At 36.1% G+C, this 20,516-nt stretch overlaps 1 protein-coding gene across 4 annotated transcripts in view; it reads right to left on the reverse strand.

Moving 5' to 3' along the window:
• Window positions 1–936: 936 nt before the first annotated feature.
• SLC1A3 (solute carrier family 1 member 3) overlaps window positions 937–20,516 on the reverse strand; it is a 60,878-nt gene continuing 41,298 nt past the window's right edge. For 2 of the 4 annotated variants that reach the window (XM_041396018.1, XM_041396016.1), the window contains 7 exons: window positions 19,393–19,597; window positions 17,932–17,974; window positions 9,338–9,633; window positions 7,076–7,309; window positions 5,102–5,296; window positions 3,573–3,707; window positions 937–2,347 (listed from right to left, as the gene is read on the reverse strand). In XM_041396018.1, the coding sequence (XP_041251952.1) occupies window positions 2,143–2,347; window positions 3,573–3,707; window positions 5,102–5,296; window positions 7,076–7,309; window positions 9,338–9,633; window positions 17,932–17,974; window positions 19,393–19,597 (1,313 nt within the window). In that variant the 3' untranslated portion in view covers window positions 937–2,142. The remainder of the gene's footprint in view (window positions 2,348–3,572; window positions 3,708–5,101; window positions 5,297–7,075; window positions 7,310–9,337; window positions 9,634–17,931; window positions 17,975–19,392; window positions 19,598–20,516) is intronic. The other 2 variants (XM_041396017.1, XM_041396019.1) reach the window with 2 other exon arrangements.

Below are 20,516 nucleotides of genomic sequence, written 5' to 3' on the forward strand. Positions count from 1 at the left end.
TTTATACACACATTCTGAATACAGTATCTATATAAAAATATCTCTAATTATATATCAGAAAATGCCTGTCTGTATCCTAGATTTGCATTCTGTTAGCAAAAAAAAAAAAAAAAAAAAAAAAAAAAAAAAGAAGAAGAAAAACCAAACAAACAAACAAAAAAAAAAAAACCAAAACAAAACCAGAAATGAAAAAAACAACCCATATTTTCTTTCAGTCATTCATTTAGAGATTCATTTAGACCTTTCTTGGTTTGATGCTCAGTAACCTATATTAAACCCTGCTCACTTCATTCACTTGAGAGTTCTTGCTCATATTTTCTGAATTACTTAACTGGAGAAGATTGACAGGAATTTTCAGTCCCAAAAACTAATCTTGCCAGGGAAAAGGTTTGTCTTTGACCAGCATGCTAACATTTTCGCTACTGTTACTTGTACATCTTATTGATGGACTTTAAGTAACAAATGCAACATATTGAATGTTTTTTGAAAGGCAGCTGGGACAATGCAAGGGGATCCTTCATTTCTGTCATCAGAATTAATTTAGCAAAGGGACAAATAAAGTAGAAAGTTGAATATTTCCATAAAATAGATCATTGAAAATTATTGTGCCTGTCCATTTATTGTTTTTCTTACTCCCAACGGCATCTGCATTATAAAACTTTCTGGTTTAACCTCTCTAATAATGCAAGGCAAAAAGGGTAAAGTACATAATTTATATTTCTAGAAAAGGACTTTTTCAGGGAATAATCTTGAGCAAAAAAGCCACTGTATTACAAGTGCATTGTTTTATTTTTTTCATTTTTTTCTTATCTATTCCCTGAAAATTACCTACAATATTTCACTTTTAAAATCCTTTCTAATTAAAATTTCAACATATATTATAGTATTTATTGTTTTTCAATTTGCATATCTTTTCCTAATAAAAATACAAAAGTATCCATTAATTTTATTTTCTAAGGGTTTTTATCTTCTTTTTCAGGTGCTACTGGTAAACTCTCTAGGAATTAAAACATTCACATTAAGACACGGAGCCGTCTCCAGAGCCAAAATGTAAATCCAGTTCATACCTCTATAATTTATTAGTGGATCAAGAATTTGGGAGGTTTCCAATCAGAAAACCTCTGCTGGTCTCAGGGATTCAGATTCAGAATGCAACCCATTTAGGAGCTGAACATCTCACCCTCTGCACCTTCTGTAGAAGGCTGGCATTGCCTTCTTATAATTGCTTATTAAGTAGCTCATTAGTGCATCCAGAGTGTGCAAATTTTTTCATCCAGAGACGAAGACACATTTTCTGTCCCAGACGAGGGCCTTGCTCCTACAAACACACACACAGATGTTTAACTGGGTTGTGATGTTGAAATTTAGGGAGCAAATCCAGATTGGAAGTACATACATGTATATGTAAATGTTTGCAAGTCAGTGGGAGCCAACTAGGCTAAATTTTTATAAAGATCAGCTGAATCTAATTCAAAAAACTGTCTAGATAAAATAACTTTCTCAGAAATATTTCATCTCAGCTGGTAAAAGTGCTGATTTGGGGGTATTTTCTTTTCTTTATTTATATATCTTCCCCCTTTTATCCCCTCAAATAATCTCCTGCTTTTTATTTTCCTGCTACTATTTGAACAATAATATAACACTAGAGAAAAAAAAAATCAGATAAAATAGCAAAAGTCCTGTTAATTTACTTAGCTGGATGCAGTTATCAAGTTAGAAGTGTTGATTGTATGTTTATAGATGTTAGGAATTTTGCAACAGGTATTTAAAAAAATAAAACCATTTTCAGGCTCTGTTATCTGTTTTTACTTTCCAGTTCATAAAAAAAAAAAAAAAGAAAAAAAAGAAAAAAAAAAAAAAGATTCACATTTTCCAGTAACATATACACAATCTCTTTTTTATCCCCAGTTAGCATATGTCTAGCAGGACCAGTGTTGTTGCCTGTTAATTTTTTTTTAAGTGGGAAGCCAACATATACCATGATCACTGCTAGTTTGGAATATATTTTCATTAATTCTTTCCAGTGCGAGCATAAAGGGAGAAATCAAGGAATAGATGAAGTTGGTGAATTCAAGACATAAATCGCCGGAAAAAGTGTGTGTTTTCCCACACTTGTAGTGTTGAACTCACGCTTTCTCTAGCCTACATCTTGGTTTCACTATCTATTGGTTTCTCATTCTCATTTTCTTGCGAGATCAGTTGGTATGGTTTCTTCATTTCATTCTCCTCTATCACGGAATTACCCATCTCAGCATCCCTGTTCTTCAGCTCATGCCGTGATAAATGTTCAACAATTCCTGCTCCAATGGAGTCTCCCAAGACATTGGTAGTGGTACGAAGACGATCCCTAGGGAAAAAGTAGTGAGTGACTTCCATCCCTTGCTCAGGGAAGCAAGCAGACTAGGTGCTAAAATGGCCCTCAAATAGCCACCAGATGAGTCACCTGCTTTATATTCATTGGCTTGTCTGAGCTGTTAATGCCATGATTTCTTCTACAGACATTAACAAATACATCGGGATGTGGAGTCACAAAGTGTGCTAATACTCTTAGGAAGTCCACACCAAGAAATGGTCATGTGAAGAGGATGGCAAAGGGAGCACATGGCCTCTTGGAGGCCTTTTGATACTCTTGGGTATCAAGAGTTTGGGTTTATATCCTCTAAACGTGTAAGCCAGCAACAATTTACCTTGTTACGTTTGTCTCCTGACCATAAGATATGATGTGTAATTTAGGGTGGAATTGTGCAGGAATGACTCAAATTAAACTACAAAAATTCATCCCTCTCGGAGGGCTCTGCCCAGCAGTTGCAGAAGGCAGCTTGACAAGGAGTGACTGGTGGTGCCAGTGTAGGTAATCACCCACCTACATCAGGTGGCTGGATAATCATTTGAAGACATTATGTTCTGATAACAACACAGGCAACTTCTTTCAGGGATCACTTGAGAAGATTGAAGGGTAAAAGCCTCAAGAAAGGCTAAATAATAGGTTTTAGATGAAACAGAGGTTGGAAAAAAATCTTCCTTTCATTTATTTCCTGGACCTAGGTATATATATTTAAAGATGCCTGTTATCTTCTACAGATAGATGAATGGAAAAACTGAGGGGCAATACTTTGTGCTGTCAGTTGCACAATTATTTTTAATTTCTGCTTTCATGGGGTAGATAGATGAACCTTTCCTAGATCAGATAGTCAGCAAGGCTGCAATGAATTGGTTGGATCTGATCCACTTTTGTGTCTGATTGACTGACACGTTTTCATTGTCATCCTACAAAAAATAAAAGAATAAAGCAATTCTTTGCTTATTTAATTACAGTGTATCTGAAAGTTTTTTTAATATCTGAACAATACAGGTTTTTATGTAAAATTTGCATGCAAAAGGAACCATAATTAAGCAACACCCCTCACCATCTGCTCTAGGAAAATACCTTACTAGCAAGAAACAGTTATTCTTTTTAACACTTGTTTTCAACTGACTTCCAGAGCAAAACAGTGTAGTATAGCCACAATGTGTCTGGCTATTTCAGTTCTAAATATGGTCTAAGCCTTTAACAACTCCATAAAGATACTTACAAGAACCAGTCCACTGCGATGATAAGAGTGATATCATCTGTAGGCAAACCTACTGATGTGAGAACAATGACCATGGTGACCAGTCCAGCTTGAGGAATGCCTGCAGCCCCAATACTGGCAGCTGTAGCAGTGATGCTGTGCAAAGAGATGGCAAGAACAATTAACTGATTTCTGTAACGAAACTGTACTAAAAGCTCTCTTTATCATCTGTCAAACTTTAAAACCAGATATAAAGCAAAAAGGCATTTACCCACTAGTAAATAAAAAGATGAGCCTAGCCCCTTAACTGAATACCCTGTAGCTGCAGGGGACTATGACCCTTGATCCAAAGTGTTTCACTAAACTTCTATCCAGAAACCTTGAAACATAATTTTGTTAGTGACAAATTCCCAAAGAGATGCCAAGGGCCAGAAAAAACCATTATAGTTACATGTCCCCACCCACAGAAAAAACTCTCTCCACAAGCTCAAACATGTGAAAAGAAAAGCTGAGGAGGTAGCTCTGTCCTGGCAGATCTAACACAAGAACTTTTGCTCTCTGTCCATCTCACTATAACTTCACGCCAGGTGAAGTCTCTCTCCTCCAGCAGTTGGTGTTCTTGCATCAGAAAACAGAAAGCTGCCAGAAACCCTGAGTCATACAGTCCAGTGACTTCATAGAAATATGCTTGTTCACATCTGGTTTAGGGACAATTTATTTTCTCAGGTGGTTTTCCAGGGAGCAGCTCAAGTATTAATGAATGTGAAATAATTGCCTTGGAGGGTGAAGGCAGAGTTTTGTCTTAGGTTAATGAATATTGAAATAAACTGGTGGGTTTTATGGAGCATTATGTCTGAACTTTCAGTGTTCCTGTGTGATAGATATGTGTCTTTGTCCCACAATGCCCACTTGTCCCCTTGCTGACACTCCTTTCTTCTGCACAAGTACCCACCACCCTTTTTCCTTAAATTGTGGTAAACAAAATGAAAGCAAAGCAGATCAGTCATCATTGATGCTAGTAGTGAGTTGTTTGCTGTTATATTTCAAACAAGAAGGGTTGGGTGCTTGAAAACATAACCTGTGTTCACCATTTCCATCTGATGTAATAAATTGTATTTCTGTTCCTTATGCAGCTAGCCCTGATAGTCTTCTGAAACCAGGAAAACACTTCCTCTTCTAGCAATAACACTGTGATGACTTTATGCTTCAGCTTTGTACATGCATTATAAATTACCTGGTACTCATTATAAGTCTGTAGGTCCCAACAACTACATGAGTTCTTAAGAAAGAAAAATTTGAAAATAATTAAATTTTCTACTTGTTGTCTTTATTATAGCAACGGGTTGTCACGTTACAGTTTTGCTAAAAGTTTATCTAAATGAGAATATGTGCTGGGGGTTCTTCTGTGAGAAGATGTAAATTACAGATAATATGATACTGTAGCAGTTCTTGTTTTTAGTTCTAGACACTTTTGTTTAATCCCACTTAAACCAGGAAAGGGTCATCACAAAGGTCCTTTTATTAAATATAAATGACAGTGGTTTACATACCTGATTGTAATAATCTGTCCAAAGTTCAGATCAAAGTTGTTGACCTGTGCAATGAAAATTGCAGCCAAAGCCTCATATAAAGCAGTTCCATCCATATTAATTGTAGCACCAACTGGGAGTACAAATCTTGTGACTCGTTTGTCCACTCCATTTATTTCTTCTAGACACTTAAATGTAACAGGTAGGGTTGCAGAACTGAAACAGAAAGAAAAAAGACAATATATGATATAAATTCTGCAAAGAGGGAAATAGAAGAATGTCACATTATAATCATGAGACAGTTCTGTCTTAGTTTTTATATGATCTACCAGGATAGAGTTTTTATTTTATGCAAATACTGAATTTAAGCATTTCTAATGCTGAAGGTTCTCCTAATGCTTTGGAAACTTTTTCCAAATGTTAATTAGTGCCATCCTCTATGTAATCCCTAATCTGAAAGTATTCAAGTTTAGTATTTTGTCACAAGGTTCTTCTGTCAGGCACAGGAATCTATTTAAAATTCCTGCTTCTCAGTTTTAAGTCATGGAGCTGTGATTGAATCATCCCTAAGCATTGTTTTCTTGAAAGTATACCAGTTGAACTATTCAAACCTTCAGTAACAAGCTTGTTTTTTCTTCTTGTTTGTAGGCTCTCCTGCAAAGGACATTTTGGTTGATGGTTGCATTATTTTGCCACCTGTGGGCTAGTAGGCAGCTAAGCATCACTCAGCCACTCATTTGCCTCCACACCTTGATGGGACAGGCAAAACCAAAAGGAACAGTAAGAACAAGAAAATTGAGGGGTTGAGAATAAAAATGTTTAGTAAGTGTGGGAGAAGTTTGAAAGAAGAGCAGAAGAAAACAAGACAATACAAGTGATACTTAGACACCACTCCCACAGATGGACTGGTGGCCAGCAAGTTCTGGAGTATTATGTGGCCAGCCTTTTTAAAATCTTTTTTCCCTGTTCATTGCTGAGCATGATGTGTGTGGCACGGAATATCTATTTATTCACTTTGGTTCATCTGTCTGGCCATGTGCCCTCCCAATCCACTGTGAACCCCTCAACTCACTTGTGGGGGCAGAATGAGAGTCAGAGAAGGTCTTGATGCTGTGCAAATACTTAGCAACAGCTAAAATGTCAGCATGTGATTTATTGTTGTTTTGGCTAAAAATATAAAACATGGCACTATATGAGCAGCCGTGAAGAAAGTTAACTCTGTCTGAGCCAGGCCTGAATTTCTACATCTGATCTCACCACAGTAAAGAGGTTTTCCAAGACTCAGCAATTCAGGTTACTTGATCTCAGTGAAACCTTCATTGCTAAATACATAGCAGGCTTTCTAGTCTTTGAAAACTCTACCAATATTGATAAAACACTGACCAAAAATAAAGAGGGGTTGTGGAAGTCTGTGTTAGAAAATTATTTTTGCTGACAGTCATCTTACTGTTAAATTTTAAATGGTTTTTAAATCCACTTGCAGTACAATATGCTGTCTTGCATCAGCCTAGGTTTTTACTTCAAAATAATCTCAAACACCAAGGATTCAAATTTAGCATCACAGAATATCTGACTGAAACCCCCTGTTTCTAGGACACATTTTAAAAATCTACTAAAACGGCTGCTGTTTTATGAAAGGTCAAATGGTAGAGAAACTTTATTGTAATGTTTCTGTCATATATGCAAACAGTTTTTTAAATTCACATGACATAACTCTGACCACCTGCAAGAGCAAAAGTGGCAGTTTGGTTGTAGGCTCTGTATCCATAATTGGCTATCAGGATTTTGGGCACAAATGTCAGCTGCCAATAGGAATCCCCCGGGGACTTTTCTGTTTGCTGCTCCATTTTGCCATGCATATTCTTTGCCAGCTCTATCCTTAATTATCAAGCCATTACAAACTACTTAGAATATCGAACACTTAACTTTAAGGAAAATTGTTTCTTAAACCAATAATACTAAAAAAAGATACGGCTTTAAAATATTTTGTTATACCTGGAAGATGTTCCCAAAGCTGTGACTAATGCCTGGATTAAGCCTCCGATAAATACCCACGGATTCTTACGAGTGATCACAAAGTAGAGAAGAGGTAGGACAATGACAGCATGAATTAGCAAACCAATGATAACTGTTACAGTGTACATGGCAAGCTGACCACCAATCACACCCATATCTTCCATCTCAACAATTTTCCCAGCAATCAAGAAGAGAATTCCAAGTGGAGCATACCTGCAAGTAAGAAATCAAAACAGCATTACAAAACAAAGTAAAGATTTGGTCCCACATCCATCCTGTTTGTGTTTATATGCATAAATGCAGAATTTCACTGTTAGGATGCTCTTATTCAGGAGCAGTTAAAAACTCTTCAGCTCTTAACAATTCAACATGGATTGAACCACAGCAGTGTTTTTGGTGGGATTCAGTGGACTCAGCATCTGGGGAGGATTTCAAGATGCTTTTTGGACAGGTGGGGAATTGAATTCTCCTTGAATCCAAGTGTAATGTAAAAGCTATTTTGGCCAATCCTGTTATAATTCTGCCTGTGAATGAAGGCTAAACTGATATGTATATGTACTGTACCATGCACCCAATTCTATTCCAGTGCTGTTTCCTACATGCAAAGAAGTTTCCTTGGGGAAGGAACCCACACAGAAGTCTGATAACTTCATGAAGATTTCAAGCTGCTTCTGATGCTATTAGCTATTTATATTTTTCACATAATTGCAGCTTTGTAGCTTTGGCCATAGCTTCTAATATTTTTCCAATCTTTCTTCCCTACATTTAGGAACAATAAGCTAACCTTATAAATGCATTCCTAAATATTGTTTAGTTTTATTCCAAGAGGAGTACAAGGGTGTTCTGTTTTCCAACCAGAATCTGGACCAGACATATCAAAAGTGGGGCAAAAGAAACCTCTAGACTGTTTCCAGAGGGGCAGGACCCCAGGAATAATTACCTAACCAGCTAACCTTTTAATTGGACAGTGTATGATAAGTATAATAACAGACTAACCACATAAAAATTGTAGAATTAATATACCACATGTGACTTTTGACCTATTGCGTACCTGAAAGGTTTAAACTAAAGATTTGTATTTATATTCACTCTAATATTTTTGGGAAGGTCTGTCTATTTTCCAGGCATCAATTCTGGCTATGTTACATTTCATCCAGTGGGGCACTGGATGTTATGTTCATCATCACATAGAAATCTGTGTGACAATGGTTGGCTGCATGGGTGGGATGAACTGCTTTTGCCTATCAGGAAGCACAGCTAGAGGGGAAGAAAGCTGGTGCTGAGCAAAAAACTCGAATGTCATTCTGCTGCAGCAGTAATTTTGGTACAGCCCTCCTCCTATAAATGTCCACTTGTCTTCTCACAGTAAGATAACACAGAACAGAATCTATTCACTATATTTTAACTGCTCTTTACGTCATCAAGTCCATGTGGCAATTTATCTGAAGCCACTGCTTTAACATTTTAAATGTGCTTGTGAAGGAGAAAAGATTTTAGATAATGGAGCAAATGTACTTATTTTTGGTTTCATATCTAGTATGGCAGTATATATGTGTGTTCCTTGATAGACTCTTGGAGCTGATTTTGTTTTTACCTGTAGTAAAGAAAGCAACAAGATATGATTTCTTTTCACAGTTAACCTTCTTCCTGGAGAATAATGAATCTTAATTTTTGAGATTTCATTCCTTGAGAGAAAAGGTTTTATTTATTTATTTATAAATTTTATTTACCTAATGAACAAAATAAAGAAAGCAGGAAAATTATGTGTATGTGTGAGCAGTGCAGCTACAATGCAAGGACATATGTGTAAACCTCACAACTACAGGAACCAGTTGTGTTGGAAAATTATGATAACAAGGTCTTGCTGTGTAGAAATAAGATTATGGGAGAGGCTTGTCGGTTTCCTTTAATGAATTCAGATTAAGATGTAAGGAAACTTCAACAGCTTACTGCTGTGACTGCTGTCTTTATGAAGACATAGAATAGGTCTGATAAGGGTAGCAACTTCTGCCATAGACCCTGAATTTTCTCATGTCAAAAGTGAAACCCCCTGAAAGAGTTGGGCAGATTATGGTCACCGAGAGTTACAGCTCTTGGGGTCACTCATGAAAAAAGTTCCAAGGTAGATACAATCTTACTGTCTGACTTTCTGCCAAATAGATTCTTGCTACCCAGTGTCTGACTGTGATAAAAAAAATATTGTTAGTAGCTTAAAAAGGAATTTATCGAAGAGGCACTTACCACATGATTAGAGCTACCAATCTCATGATAGCCTCATTAAGGCTATCAAAGAAGTCTTTCAATGCCTGACCTTGCTCCCTCATGCTCCCAATCACCAGGCCAAAACTTATTGAGAACACCACCAAGCCAAGGGCATTCACTCCATTCACGGAACCTGGAACAGGAACGATTTCCTCTTTCATTCGGGTGAGAGCTTCCATTGCTTCTGACACGTTGCTTATTATGGAAGTCACTGTGGATGTGTCATTGGATGGAATAGCTACTTTAAACTTTCTCTTTTCATAGTTGGTTTTGAACTGTTAAAACAAAAATAAAAGAAAGATATTCAGTGAATCATATCAAACAAAGGTTAAAGTCACAAATTAAATTATTATTTATCTAGATAAAATGTACTATGATGAATACTTGGTTTTCCTGAAAATAACAAAAATCTTATTAACTTCAAAAACCAAAATCTTCAGCTTTAGCTTCTGGAAATAATTTTCTCATAAATAGACTGAAGTCAAAGATGCAAATTTGTCATGCTCCTATATTCTGTAACAAAACTATTGACTCTTAATTTGCATTTTATATAAATTGCTATTTTTCCTAACAACAAAATTCAAAATAGTTCTTTTAATCCTTTTTTGGCTAGTGAGAATATTTTCTTGTGCTCTGGACTTCCTTTATTTCTTCATATGTTTGCATTAAAAAAAATAAGACTGAAGCTAACTTAAATATAGCATACCTCTTTTTTCTTTTGTTATGGCAAAGCCATTAGTTTACTTCACAGTACAAGCCACCACATTTCTTAATTAGAGAAAGGTTTATACTTTAAATGGTTCTTTTATGGGACAGATAATTCAATTTCTAAATATCAATATGGTTCTAAATGTCTGCTTTGAAAACCAGTCTTTCACCCCCTAATGTTTTTTCAAAGAGAAATTTACAGCCTGAATATTTCTATCTGGGCTCAAAAAGCCCTGCAGCTCTGTTGGTGTCGATGCTATTCAAAAACTTTGGATTTTTTTTTTTTTTTTGAGCTACCAGGAAAGCTCCAAGTATCCTTACTGATATCTGGAGACCTGTTGAACACTTCAGAAGTACTTGAGTGAAATGAAGCAATTATGACCAAGATAGGATACCTGAGTATCATCATCTCTTAACACTAGCCTGATTTAATGTTACTTTCTGCACCTGAATAGTTTTGTGCACTCCTTCCACATATTTGAGGTACCCCTCTAAAGGCTCTAAGTCTCACAGAATCTCAAATTAGACCTGGTAACTGGACATCTATGGAAGGTTTCTGAATAATATGTAGCAGAACCAAAATTCATGAAGGTCAGGTGCTCTTGAGTTTTGAATAAAATATGCTAAAATCTTTCAAGATTTGGATTGTGCAGAAGTCAGCTGAGAGCTGTATGAGCAGCTGGCTGACGTGGAAAAGCCCAGTTCTGCTGCCTCACCCACTCACATCCAATTCTTGTTTGATCTATTAGTGAGACAATTCTACTTTTTAAAGTGGCAGAAATCTCATCAAGCAAAAAAGTCACCAATTTTTGGGTAAAGCCTGGGGAAGCGAATCAGCTCAACTGGCTGTTGAAATGTCAGAGAGAGAAGAACACAGAGACTGGAACTACACAACCAGGGAAGAAGCAACGGGGTTTTCTCTTTAAGTAACATAGGGGTATTAAAGTGTAAATGGAAAAGTAATATGAGTGCTCAATAAATAAAGTTTTTTTATTCTGTCTTGTCAGGAAAGTCAAAATACTGCCTAACACTTTACATCAAACACTGTGGGTTTTTTTGTTTTGGTTTTGGGTTTTTTGTGTTTTTTCTTTGTTTTTGGTTTTGTCTTTATTTTTTCTTTTTTCTTTTTCTTTTTTTCCCCTTTTCCTTTCCCTTTCCCTTTCCCTTTCCCTTTCTCTTTCCTATCGCATTCTCCTTCCTTGTTTCCAGGTGAGGTAATTGTGTCACATTTCTATTTTTATATTAATATTTATATTTTTTTATTTGCTTTTTTCAATAGGAAAAAACCTTAGCTGCAAATTCCTTAATGCAAATGTTTGTAACTATGTTGTATTTGCAGGCACACAGATTAGATGAAAGTAGAGGAGCAAGCTGTTTTATGAGTTCTGGAACAATAAGGTCTGGAATTAAAGCCTAATTTCCTGTGAAATTTCCTTTTCATTTCCCACTTTCCCTAGCACACCATAACTTACTTGGTTCTGAATCTCCTCCATTACACTCAGGTTCTTCTCTCATTCCTGCCTGACTAGGTCAAAAGTGTGATACATCTGTAGGACAGAGCTGGATGTGTGCTGCCTGCCTGTTGGAACAGGCCATGGGTTAAGTCATAAACCACTTTTGCACCAGAGGCACCATGACCTTTATTTGTCTAAAATTGTCCCCCTCGTGTCAGATTAGGTCAGAGTTGCCCATGTGGCTACAAAATTGTGGTGGGGGACTGAGAAGTTGTTGGGAGCTATATGGGAAAAAGTATAATCACACAAAGATTTTACCTTCAAAAACCTGTGTTAGAAATAATTTTAGGTGGTAATAAGAGTATGCCTTCATTTTGTGCTCATTCTGCAATTCTGTTGCAGCAGAAACATGCCTTTAATTCATTACTTAAGTCTCTTTCGGGGTATAACATGGATTTTAAGAACTCACTCAGCAAAGTCCTTTTCCATTTCAGCTACTAGAGTGGCACACAGAGATGTTTTTCTGTTCTCTCTTTTCTGTTCTCTCACTTTATTCATCAGACTTAAGTATTCAGAAATATTATTACAGAGAATAGAACCCCTTCCAGAGCAGGGGAGAAACATCTTATTTAGAGTGAGGTTTAAAGTATTAATCTAAGCAACAGAAACCAGAGCAACTTTATTTCCACTGGAATATTTACTTGAGCTGCTCTTTCTTGCATTACAGCTGATTGAGCACCAGGTGACCCCTGTGGATAGGCCTGCTGTGGATCTGTCTTATGCAAAGCTGTCTGTCAAAAGCCACGAGAAGTTTCCTGGTGAAGCAAAAGAAATCAAGGCAAACCAGACACAGGGAACACAAGGGATGTATCCACTGAGGAAAAAAGTGTGAGGTGTTGGTTGAGTTTTGTCCTTACTATTGCTTTTTCAAATAACATGAAAGGCAAAACATGAGATTGCTTGACCACCATAAAACATATTTTCTGTGTGTGAAATGGTGGAAAAGCCAACTGATTATAGGAAGTGACTGGATGAAGGACCACCTTCAAAATGTTAGAAATGGCCTTGAAATACATGAGTTAATAGCAGGGCTGACTATTGCTGCTCTGCAGAGTAACTGGTGGTAAGAGTTAATTTTTTGAGCTTTTATGATATTCTTATTTTCAGCAGATCTCTATCTCAGTGGCAGTCAGATTTATCAACTTTTAACGTAGCTGAAATTGACAGCTTAATTTCACATAGTGATTCTGCTGATTCTTGTTCCTTTGCAACTTTCAGAAATAGAAGAAATTAGGCAAAATAAACCACTCCTTGTAGGGTTAAGGGTCTCAGAAGAGAGAACAGAGGTCCAAACACTGATAATATGGGATGGGCTAGGCAATACTACTGAAGTCCTATAATTTTGGAAGAATATAATTTCGTTAGGCCTCCAGGAAGTGATATTTTGGCCTGGTAAGATTTTGGATGTATAATACTCATAATTTTTCCTTAAGTTCATATACAGAGAACAACTGAGGAGCAAGATAAATGCTATTTGAATGTATTAATTTGAACAGCCTTCTATGAACAATCATACCTGCAAGTAAAATGCAAAAATAATGCATTTCTGACTTTTTTTACAAGATGTGGTAATGATCAACTGGAAAATTAATTTTAATTAACTTAGCTTACTATGAAATAGACAATGTGGATTTTGTATTGAATAATGCAATGAACCAGTTGTTTACTCTTTGATTATTATTTTGGTTTTATTAGTGATACAAGATACCCCATCATTTGGCTTGGATATGTTGAAGGACTTTTGAAGAAGCAGTATTATAACCTGGCAGCAGCATATCCCATTGATTTCACTTGCAGAAAAGGTCATTGCAATGGTAGCTGTTCTGAAAGTTCATAATTCACTGTCATAGTTTATTCTGTCATTTCTACTGTCTGCACTAAGTCTGTATGATAATGCAGCATTTGGTGAATAATGATATTAAAAGTAACCAGTCTGCTTAAATGCAACCCTAGCAAATTAAAACAAGATAGCGATATTCCATCTTCTTTATTGTTTTTTTTCCTTTGCTCTCCATATGGATATGTGTGAACGCATTCTAAATTTTCAGTGTAAGAGTTGATGACACAAGTCATAATATATCTTAACTATCCCAAATTATCATGAGGAATAGACACCATATATTAATTAGTATTCATTTCTGGATGTGTGATTAACACTTACAATTCCCTTGATAATGACACATTCAGGAAAGAATATGTAATTAAAAATATCCCAGAAGAAATGCAGCTATCAGATGCAGTTCTTTAGGCTTCAGCTGGCATAAAATTCTACCTATTCACACCAGAATGACCCTCGCCAAATTTTTAGATTGATTCTGTTTCTCCTGATTTTGCAAGTTTGCTTGTGTTTCTTCTGCCCTTTGATAGACCTCCAGAGCACAGCACGAAGAACAAGCAGCTAAGAAGTAGTATCTGCTTAACAAGCAGACTGCTCACTATTGCTCAGACCCAGGCTAGACAGCATTTTTTAGTTTAGCAAAGAAAGAGAAATGGAGATAGATAGTGGCCAGAGCTGAAAGATAAACACAAAGATTTCTTTAGATCTCCCTAAACTGGGGTGAATGCAGGGGCATAGAGAAAAATTTGAACAAAGTAATCTAATTTTAGGTTAAGTGTGGAATATTCACCTGCAGTCTATTCAGAGTCTCTTGTTGCTCATAAAAATCACAAAAACCTCATGTGAACTGTGCATAGTGAATGTCAAGACAAGTCATATGGAAACATCCATCATCAGAAAATATGTTATTTCAATTAATAATCTGCTATTTAACAATCAACCAGAGAAGGCTAAGGTACCAATGAGTTCTTTGTCTCAGTCTTCATTGTCTAGCATATCTCCCCAGGTCTCTCAAGTCCCTGAATCTCCAGGTGGAATTTGGAGGAGCCAAGTCCTTCCCACTTTAAGCAAAGGTTTGGAGTCACCTAATGAAACTGAATGGATGTATATGGGACATAAAAAAATGCATCCCAGGATCTTGAGGGAACAAAACCACTCATATTTGAAAATTCATGTCAGTCAAGTGGAAAATGGAAATACCTGGGAAAGAAAAAGTGCAAAGAAGGGGGATGAGAAGTAAAAGAAAGGAGAGGCAGCTTTGCCTCACAGACTTGTTGGGAAGAAACAGGAAAGGGAATCCAAAGGACCAAGTGACTGAAAGAACAACTGTAGAAAATTTAGGAAGACACTTCTAGATAAGTCCTAAGTCTCCCTCCAGGACTTTGTCTCCCAGCAGCAACCATATAAAAGCATTGCTAACTCCACTCCCACTTTGGTTATGCTCTCCATTTCATCTCACACCTCCCAGTGGCTTCCAGTACAAACTAGGAAAGAAACCTGCCTAAGGATGCTGTAAGACAATGTGCACACCTGATCTATCCAAAGATGAGATTTAAATGTGCAGTGCATATTCCAGTGATGACTTCCAGGTGTGTGAAGCTGTGGGATGGTGTTACACCATTGAGCATGGACAGCTATGAGAAGTACTGTGTTCTGACCATCAAACACAGTGTTACACAAACAGATTTGTGCCAGATGGCTCATTCCTCTTCATAAATCTTCTGAGAAACATACAAAATAATGGATGGAAACTTTTGGAAAGAAAATTTTGGGGTCAGATATACAAAATCATCTGGATACCTAAGAATATTACACATACTTATAAGCTAAGATCTTTTTTTAACGAATCTGCTACAACAAAATAACTTCTATGCAAAAATCTAGGGTTTGGTACCAAGTTCAAAAAGTAACGGTATGACAAATTTAAAATTCTGGTGCTTCAGTAAATCCTGGTACTTTCAGTTGCTGCTGAAAGTCAGTAAAAACTTTCACTGAATATTTCCTGTTTTTCTAGATTGTTTTTAGAAACTCCCTTTAAGCTTTAAAGCACTTAAAAAATACAAGATACTTAAATGTTAACATAATCTACAGGACATCTTTAATTAAGAACATAGGTTTAGAACTGCTAGTTACCAAACCAAGTTTTCTGTTACAGTAGAATACTATCAAAAGAATTTTTAAACTGTATTGGAAAGCTGTTGAAGTGTTCCTGTAACTCCTAAATGAAGACGTTTTCAGGAATTCAACTTTAAGTTGTGTACGGTTAAAAACATCACTAATTTACAGTTCAAATTCAGTAGTAGTGATTTTCATTTCTTTTTGTATGTTTTTATCTTACTTAGTTCTGTTACGACATTTTGGGGTTTTTTGTACTTGAATTGTTTCTCAGTATTTTTTTTTTTGCTTTATATGTTGTGTTCTTTTGATAATTCCAACAAATCCTCTCTTGACTATGTTCATTTTGCACTAATCTATGAATGAAGAAAACTGAATATGCTCAGTTTTTTAAATGGTCACATTCCTCTGGCCTTAGTTCATGTTTTGGTGTTCTGTCACTTAAGGTATATGCTAGAGCTGAATTGAACATTTTTGGTCTTTTTGATGATAATTTGCTATGTCAAAGCAGAAATTACTCTTAACTTCTAAATGTTTACTTCACATGTGTTGAAGAGCTACTAGGAGGTAACCAAACATGCCAACATGTGCAAGAGCTGAGTAGTTTTGTTGCTGTGACTTCACAGCATTGTGTTGTGCCAGGGTCTATCACCTTCTTTGGCATTTTTTTTTGATATCTCAATACAAAGTGCTAGGACTTTCTTGTTGTCTGTAAACTTAACTGTGGCAATGTCTTGTGGCAATGTCATTCATAAAAATATCAACTGATGTACTCCCAATCCTTTAGCAACTTCCATTATTATCTCCACAAATTTTAAAATTCTTACAGTCCCCTACTCAACTACTTCAGTTTTGTCATCTTAAAATCTCTGCTTTTTCTCCAAAGTCAAAAAACCCTCCTAAAAAAAAACAAAATAAAAAACCCCAAAGAAAATAAATAATTACAACAAAACAAACTAAAAAAAAAAAAAAAAAGAAAGAGGAAATGAGCAATATTATGGACGAAAGATGGTACAATTTATGTTTCAGAAACCTTTGTGGTTTTGGTAGTAGGTTTGTTTTATGCATTTTTATTTTTTGTTTATTATGAAGTCTCTACTTTTCCCTTTAAGGCATTTATATCCTTCATTATAATTGAGATCAAACTAAAGGTCTGTCAACTGCTTAAATAGTTTCCCAAATCTTTTTTAAACTGCAATCTGGAAGACACTTTGATTGCTTTCAAGAGCTCTAGATAATAACATCCAAACTTGAGAGATTTATGAAAAATACTTGCTGCTACATTTGTAACTTTATGCCCTAATTATTTCATTATTTTGAGATAAAGATCATATCATTCCTGTACTTTATTACATTACATTCTTTGAATTTATTTCTAGTTTAGATATAGACTTTTGCATTTCTATACTGCTCTTCTGCATCTCTGTACTGAGTTCATTAACATCCTTGCTGAAAACAGAGGCATGGCATTTGGACCTGGGTCTAGTTTGCTTTTTAATCTTTAATCTAGAAATCTTTAATGCAGAAAGTGACTCCTTTTTATTGGTTTCTGTTTATACAGCTAAAGATAATGCTACAATTTCTTTTCAATTCTTCTGCAAGATGTAAGTCAGCTGGATTTTGGAAAGTTTATGCTCTTCTTGACCTTCACATTTCAGCTTTTTTTATTGCTACAACAGCAACTGGTAAATAATATCAGTTCAATATTATCTGTGAGGTCAATATGAAGCAATTAGATTATGGAAAGATACATTCTAGGTTTCACTGAATCATTAATGTCCTCCTTTGTAAAAAAAACAATGGAACTATTATTTTCTCCACAGTACAGCTGAGATTGAGACCGAGCTAACGATAGGGGATTTTGAGAAGCAACGTAAAAAAAGCACTCCTAAGGACTTCTACTGTAGGTGACAGGAAGATCTTAATTTGCTTTTTTTGTTAATGTCCATAAATTTTTTTTCTTCTGTTTCCAACCTATGCATATTTGTCATCCTTGAAAATCTCCCAGTCTTTGCACAGATGGTGAATATCTCAGTATCTCCCAGTTTAACACAACACTGTTTTAGAAAAGCAGATCCTGAATTCACTCTAATGAGCCCTGCTGTCAACTTTTGAATTTGCCCTTTTGAAAAAAGTAATTTTTTGATTTGCCAGACTGTGTGCATTTTCTTTACTTCTCAAAGAAAACACTGTTGTCTCAATATGATTGAAAACAAAGCATAGATTTGGTTGGTTTAGTTCAGGGTTGGTTTGTGGTTTTTTTTTTTGACATCTGGCAGCAAATGTAAGTTATGTTTTTGCTGTAAGTACAAGAACATGATATTCTTAAGGCAAATGTGGTTACATTTAATTTCTTACTTCTTCATGTTTTATTTGGAATTAAAAAAAAAAAAAATTACCTGTTTAAAGCAAGCTTCCACCAGATTTGGAGGGAACATATTTCTGTGAAAGAGAAAGAAAATAACATGAGAATAATATGCTAATAATTCCTTTAGTAAGGACATGGCTAATAAAAGAATTGGGCAGCTAATTTTTGAGGAATCCTAAGAATAATATGTGATTACATATACAGTGCGTAGAGCTTTGCATGTAACACTGGCCTGGTTAGCTTTACCAGGATGAAATGTAAGATTGGATACTTCCTGCAATTAGAATCTCTGTATTCAGTATTGCATAGCAGGTCTGGTTATGGAGAAGTATATTAGCTAAATTACTAATGTACAAAGCTCTATGGGCTCACTTCTAATTTTGTACTTATTAATGCATTATGAATACAGATTAATAAATAATTTAATAATATTTAATGTATTTCAAATTCTCAAAGAATTTTTGCATTTATGTAGCCTAGTACTTAATGATATGTATAACTTGATTTAGTCTTGTTGTGGTTACACCCCAAATCTTTCTGAAGTTTGAGTATTCTACAGTAATAATACATACACATGTATGTACATTTGTTGCAGATAAGGGTTTGTTTATTTGTTTTTCTTTGTTTTGTGCATTTCTGAGAGATTTAGAAGCAGCTTAACAGAATAAATCTTGAGGAATCTGAGTGCAAACCTCTTCATGGAGGTTTCTGTAGTCCCCCTTTCTGGCAGCGTGATCCTTGGAGGCCTTTCTCCATGTCTCCGGATTCTCCAAATGGGTTAGTGGAACACAAAATTTTGGTGGTTTTACCTGTGGAAAAGCTCCTGAGTTCAAAACCTCAGCTTCCCTACTCCCTGGAATATATCTGTGACATGTTAGCTCTGTAAAAGAGGTACTGCAGATTCTCTGAGCTAGAAAAACACAGGATTTTACGTCTGTGCCCTCAATCTCAATCATTTTATTTGCTTGTTCCTGGAAGTTATTTCCCATTCATATAAACCGAAAAAAATTAGTAGATGCACCCAGATTGGTGGGTACAATTCAAAATTAAAATAAATACGTAAATCAGGGGTTTAAGTGAAGTGAGAAAACTGTTGCAAGTTGGAAGAAAAGGGGAGGACTTTAGTAATAAGGTCTGTGCTATGGAAGGAGGAAAAGATACCCATGCAGATAGCAGTACAAAGGTCTTTCTTTTGAGAGAGAGAACAAGAAAGAAAGAGAGAAAGAAAGAGAGAAAAGAAAGGAAGAAAGAAAGAGATTTCTTCCTTTTAGTATTAAAAGCAATTTCTTCCCCTGCAACAGCTTGATTTGGAAATAAATCCATGTATCCCTTTTTAGTGTTGTACGGGTTAGAGATATTGATATCACACATTTGAAAGGAATTTGGCAACTCTATGCAATTACTGCTTAAAATTCTCTACTTTTGTTCTCTGTGAATCTAACATTACTGTCATAGCTATTGGTACAGAAAAGGTGCAATATCATAGCCATACCTGATTAAATCAAGAAAGGCATCTGCTGCTGTCACTTGCACAATTTTGCCTTCTCTGTGCATGTTTTCCTTCGTACCTTTCCCAGGGTGGATGATGACCACAATGATTATGCCAATCAGTACAGCAATGATTGTAGTGCTCATGTAGTAGACTACTGCTCGGACTCCCATCTTCCCTGAGGCTTTACTGTCCAGGGCAGCAATTCCTAGTGAATTTAAGCACAACAACATTCACCTGATACAGTTGTGAGTAAAGAGTATGGACTAAGCATGATGAAAATAGTTCTGTGGGAAGAGTTTTGATGACCACACTTAAAGCTACCCAAGGCAAGATGTCCCTCATTTGCAGCTCATACTGCCACTGTCATAATCTCAAAGTAAAGATTATTGCTCTGATAGAGCGTGGCACTCCCTACATTCCAGTGAGACAATTAATGGCTTCTGATTAATGTAGTTACCATAGTCTGAAAAACGTGCTGCACATAATTTATAAGATAGAACAGTGAGTACTCTTTAGTAATATTGATAATGTTTGTGACAATTAACATGCATGAAGAGTTTTCTTTAATCTCCAATGGGCAACTTCAGATTACCTCTATCCCAAGCCATGGGAGTTTAAAACAGATTAAATGCTGTTAGCCTGTTTCAGAAAATCCTTATCATTGCATGAATAAGCCTTTATAGTCTTTCATGAACTTTGCAGAACTTGCAACATTAATCCTAATTCTTGGCTCTATTTGGATCTACTGTGAATATTAGGATGTTCCCTAGGGCATCTTCTATAGTGTTTGCTCATCAGATTGAACTGATGAATGGCTGCAATGAGTTTTCTAATAGAAGGTGCAGTTCTGCCAGGGAAAGAGCTCTGAGTGTCTGAGGAATGTCTCACGAGGGCTGTCAGAAATAGAAATGCTCTTTCTCTTTCCAGCAGAGGCAGCTAAGTCTGATAGTTCTTCTCCTTAAAATGTTCCCACTGCTCCTTCTCCTCGATATTTGCTTATACTCCATCAGGAGGGCTGGGCCATCTGCCTCAAAGCAGTGCTCATGCTTCTTGTTGCAATCAAGCTTTCTAAGTGCAGAATGAAAAAAGGGGTCAGAAAAGGATCTTTTAGCTTTATTATCTCC

The sequence above is a fragment of the Onychostruthus taczanowskii genome, unplaced genomic scaffold, assembly GCF_017590055.1.
Source record: "Onychostruthus taczanowskii isolate IOZ18803 unplaced genomic scaffold, ASM1759005v1 scaffold123, whole genome shotgun sequence".
Classification (NCBI taxonomy): domain Eukaryota; kingdom Metazoa; phylum Chordata; class Aves; order Passeriformes; family Passeridae; genus Onychostruthus; species Onychostruthus taczanowskii.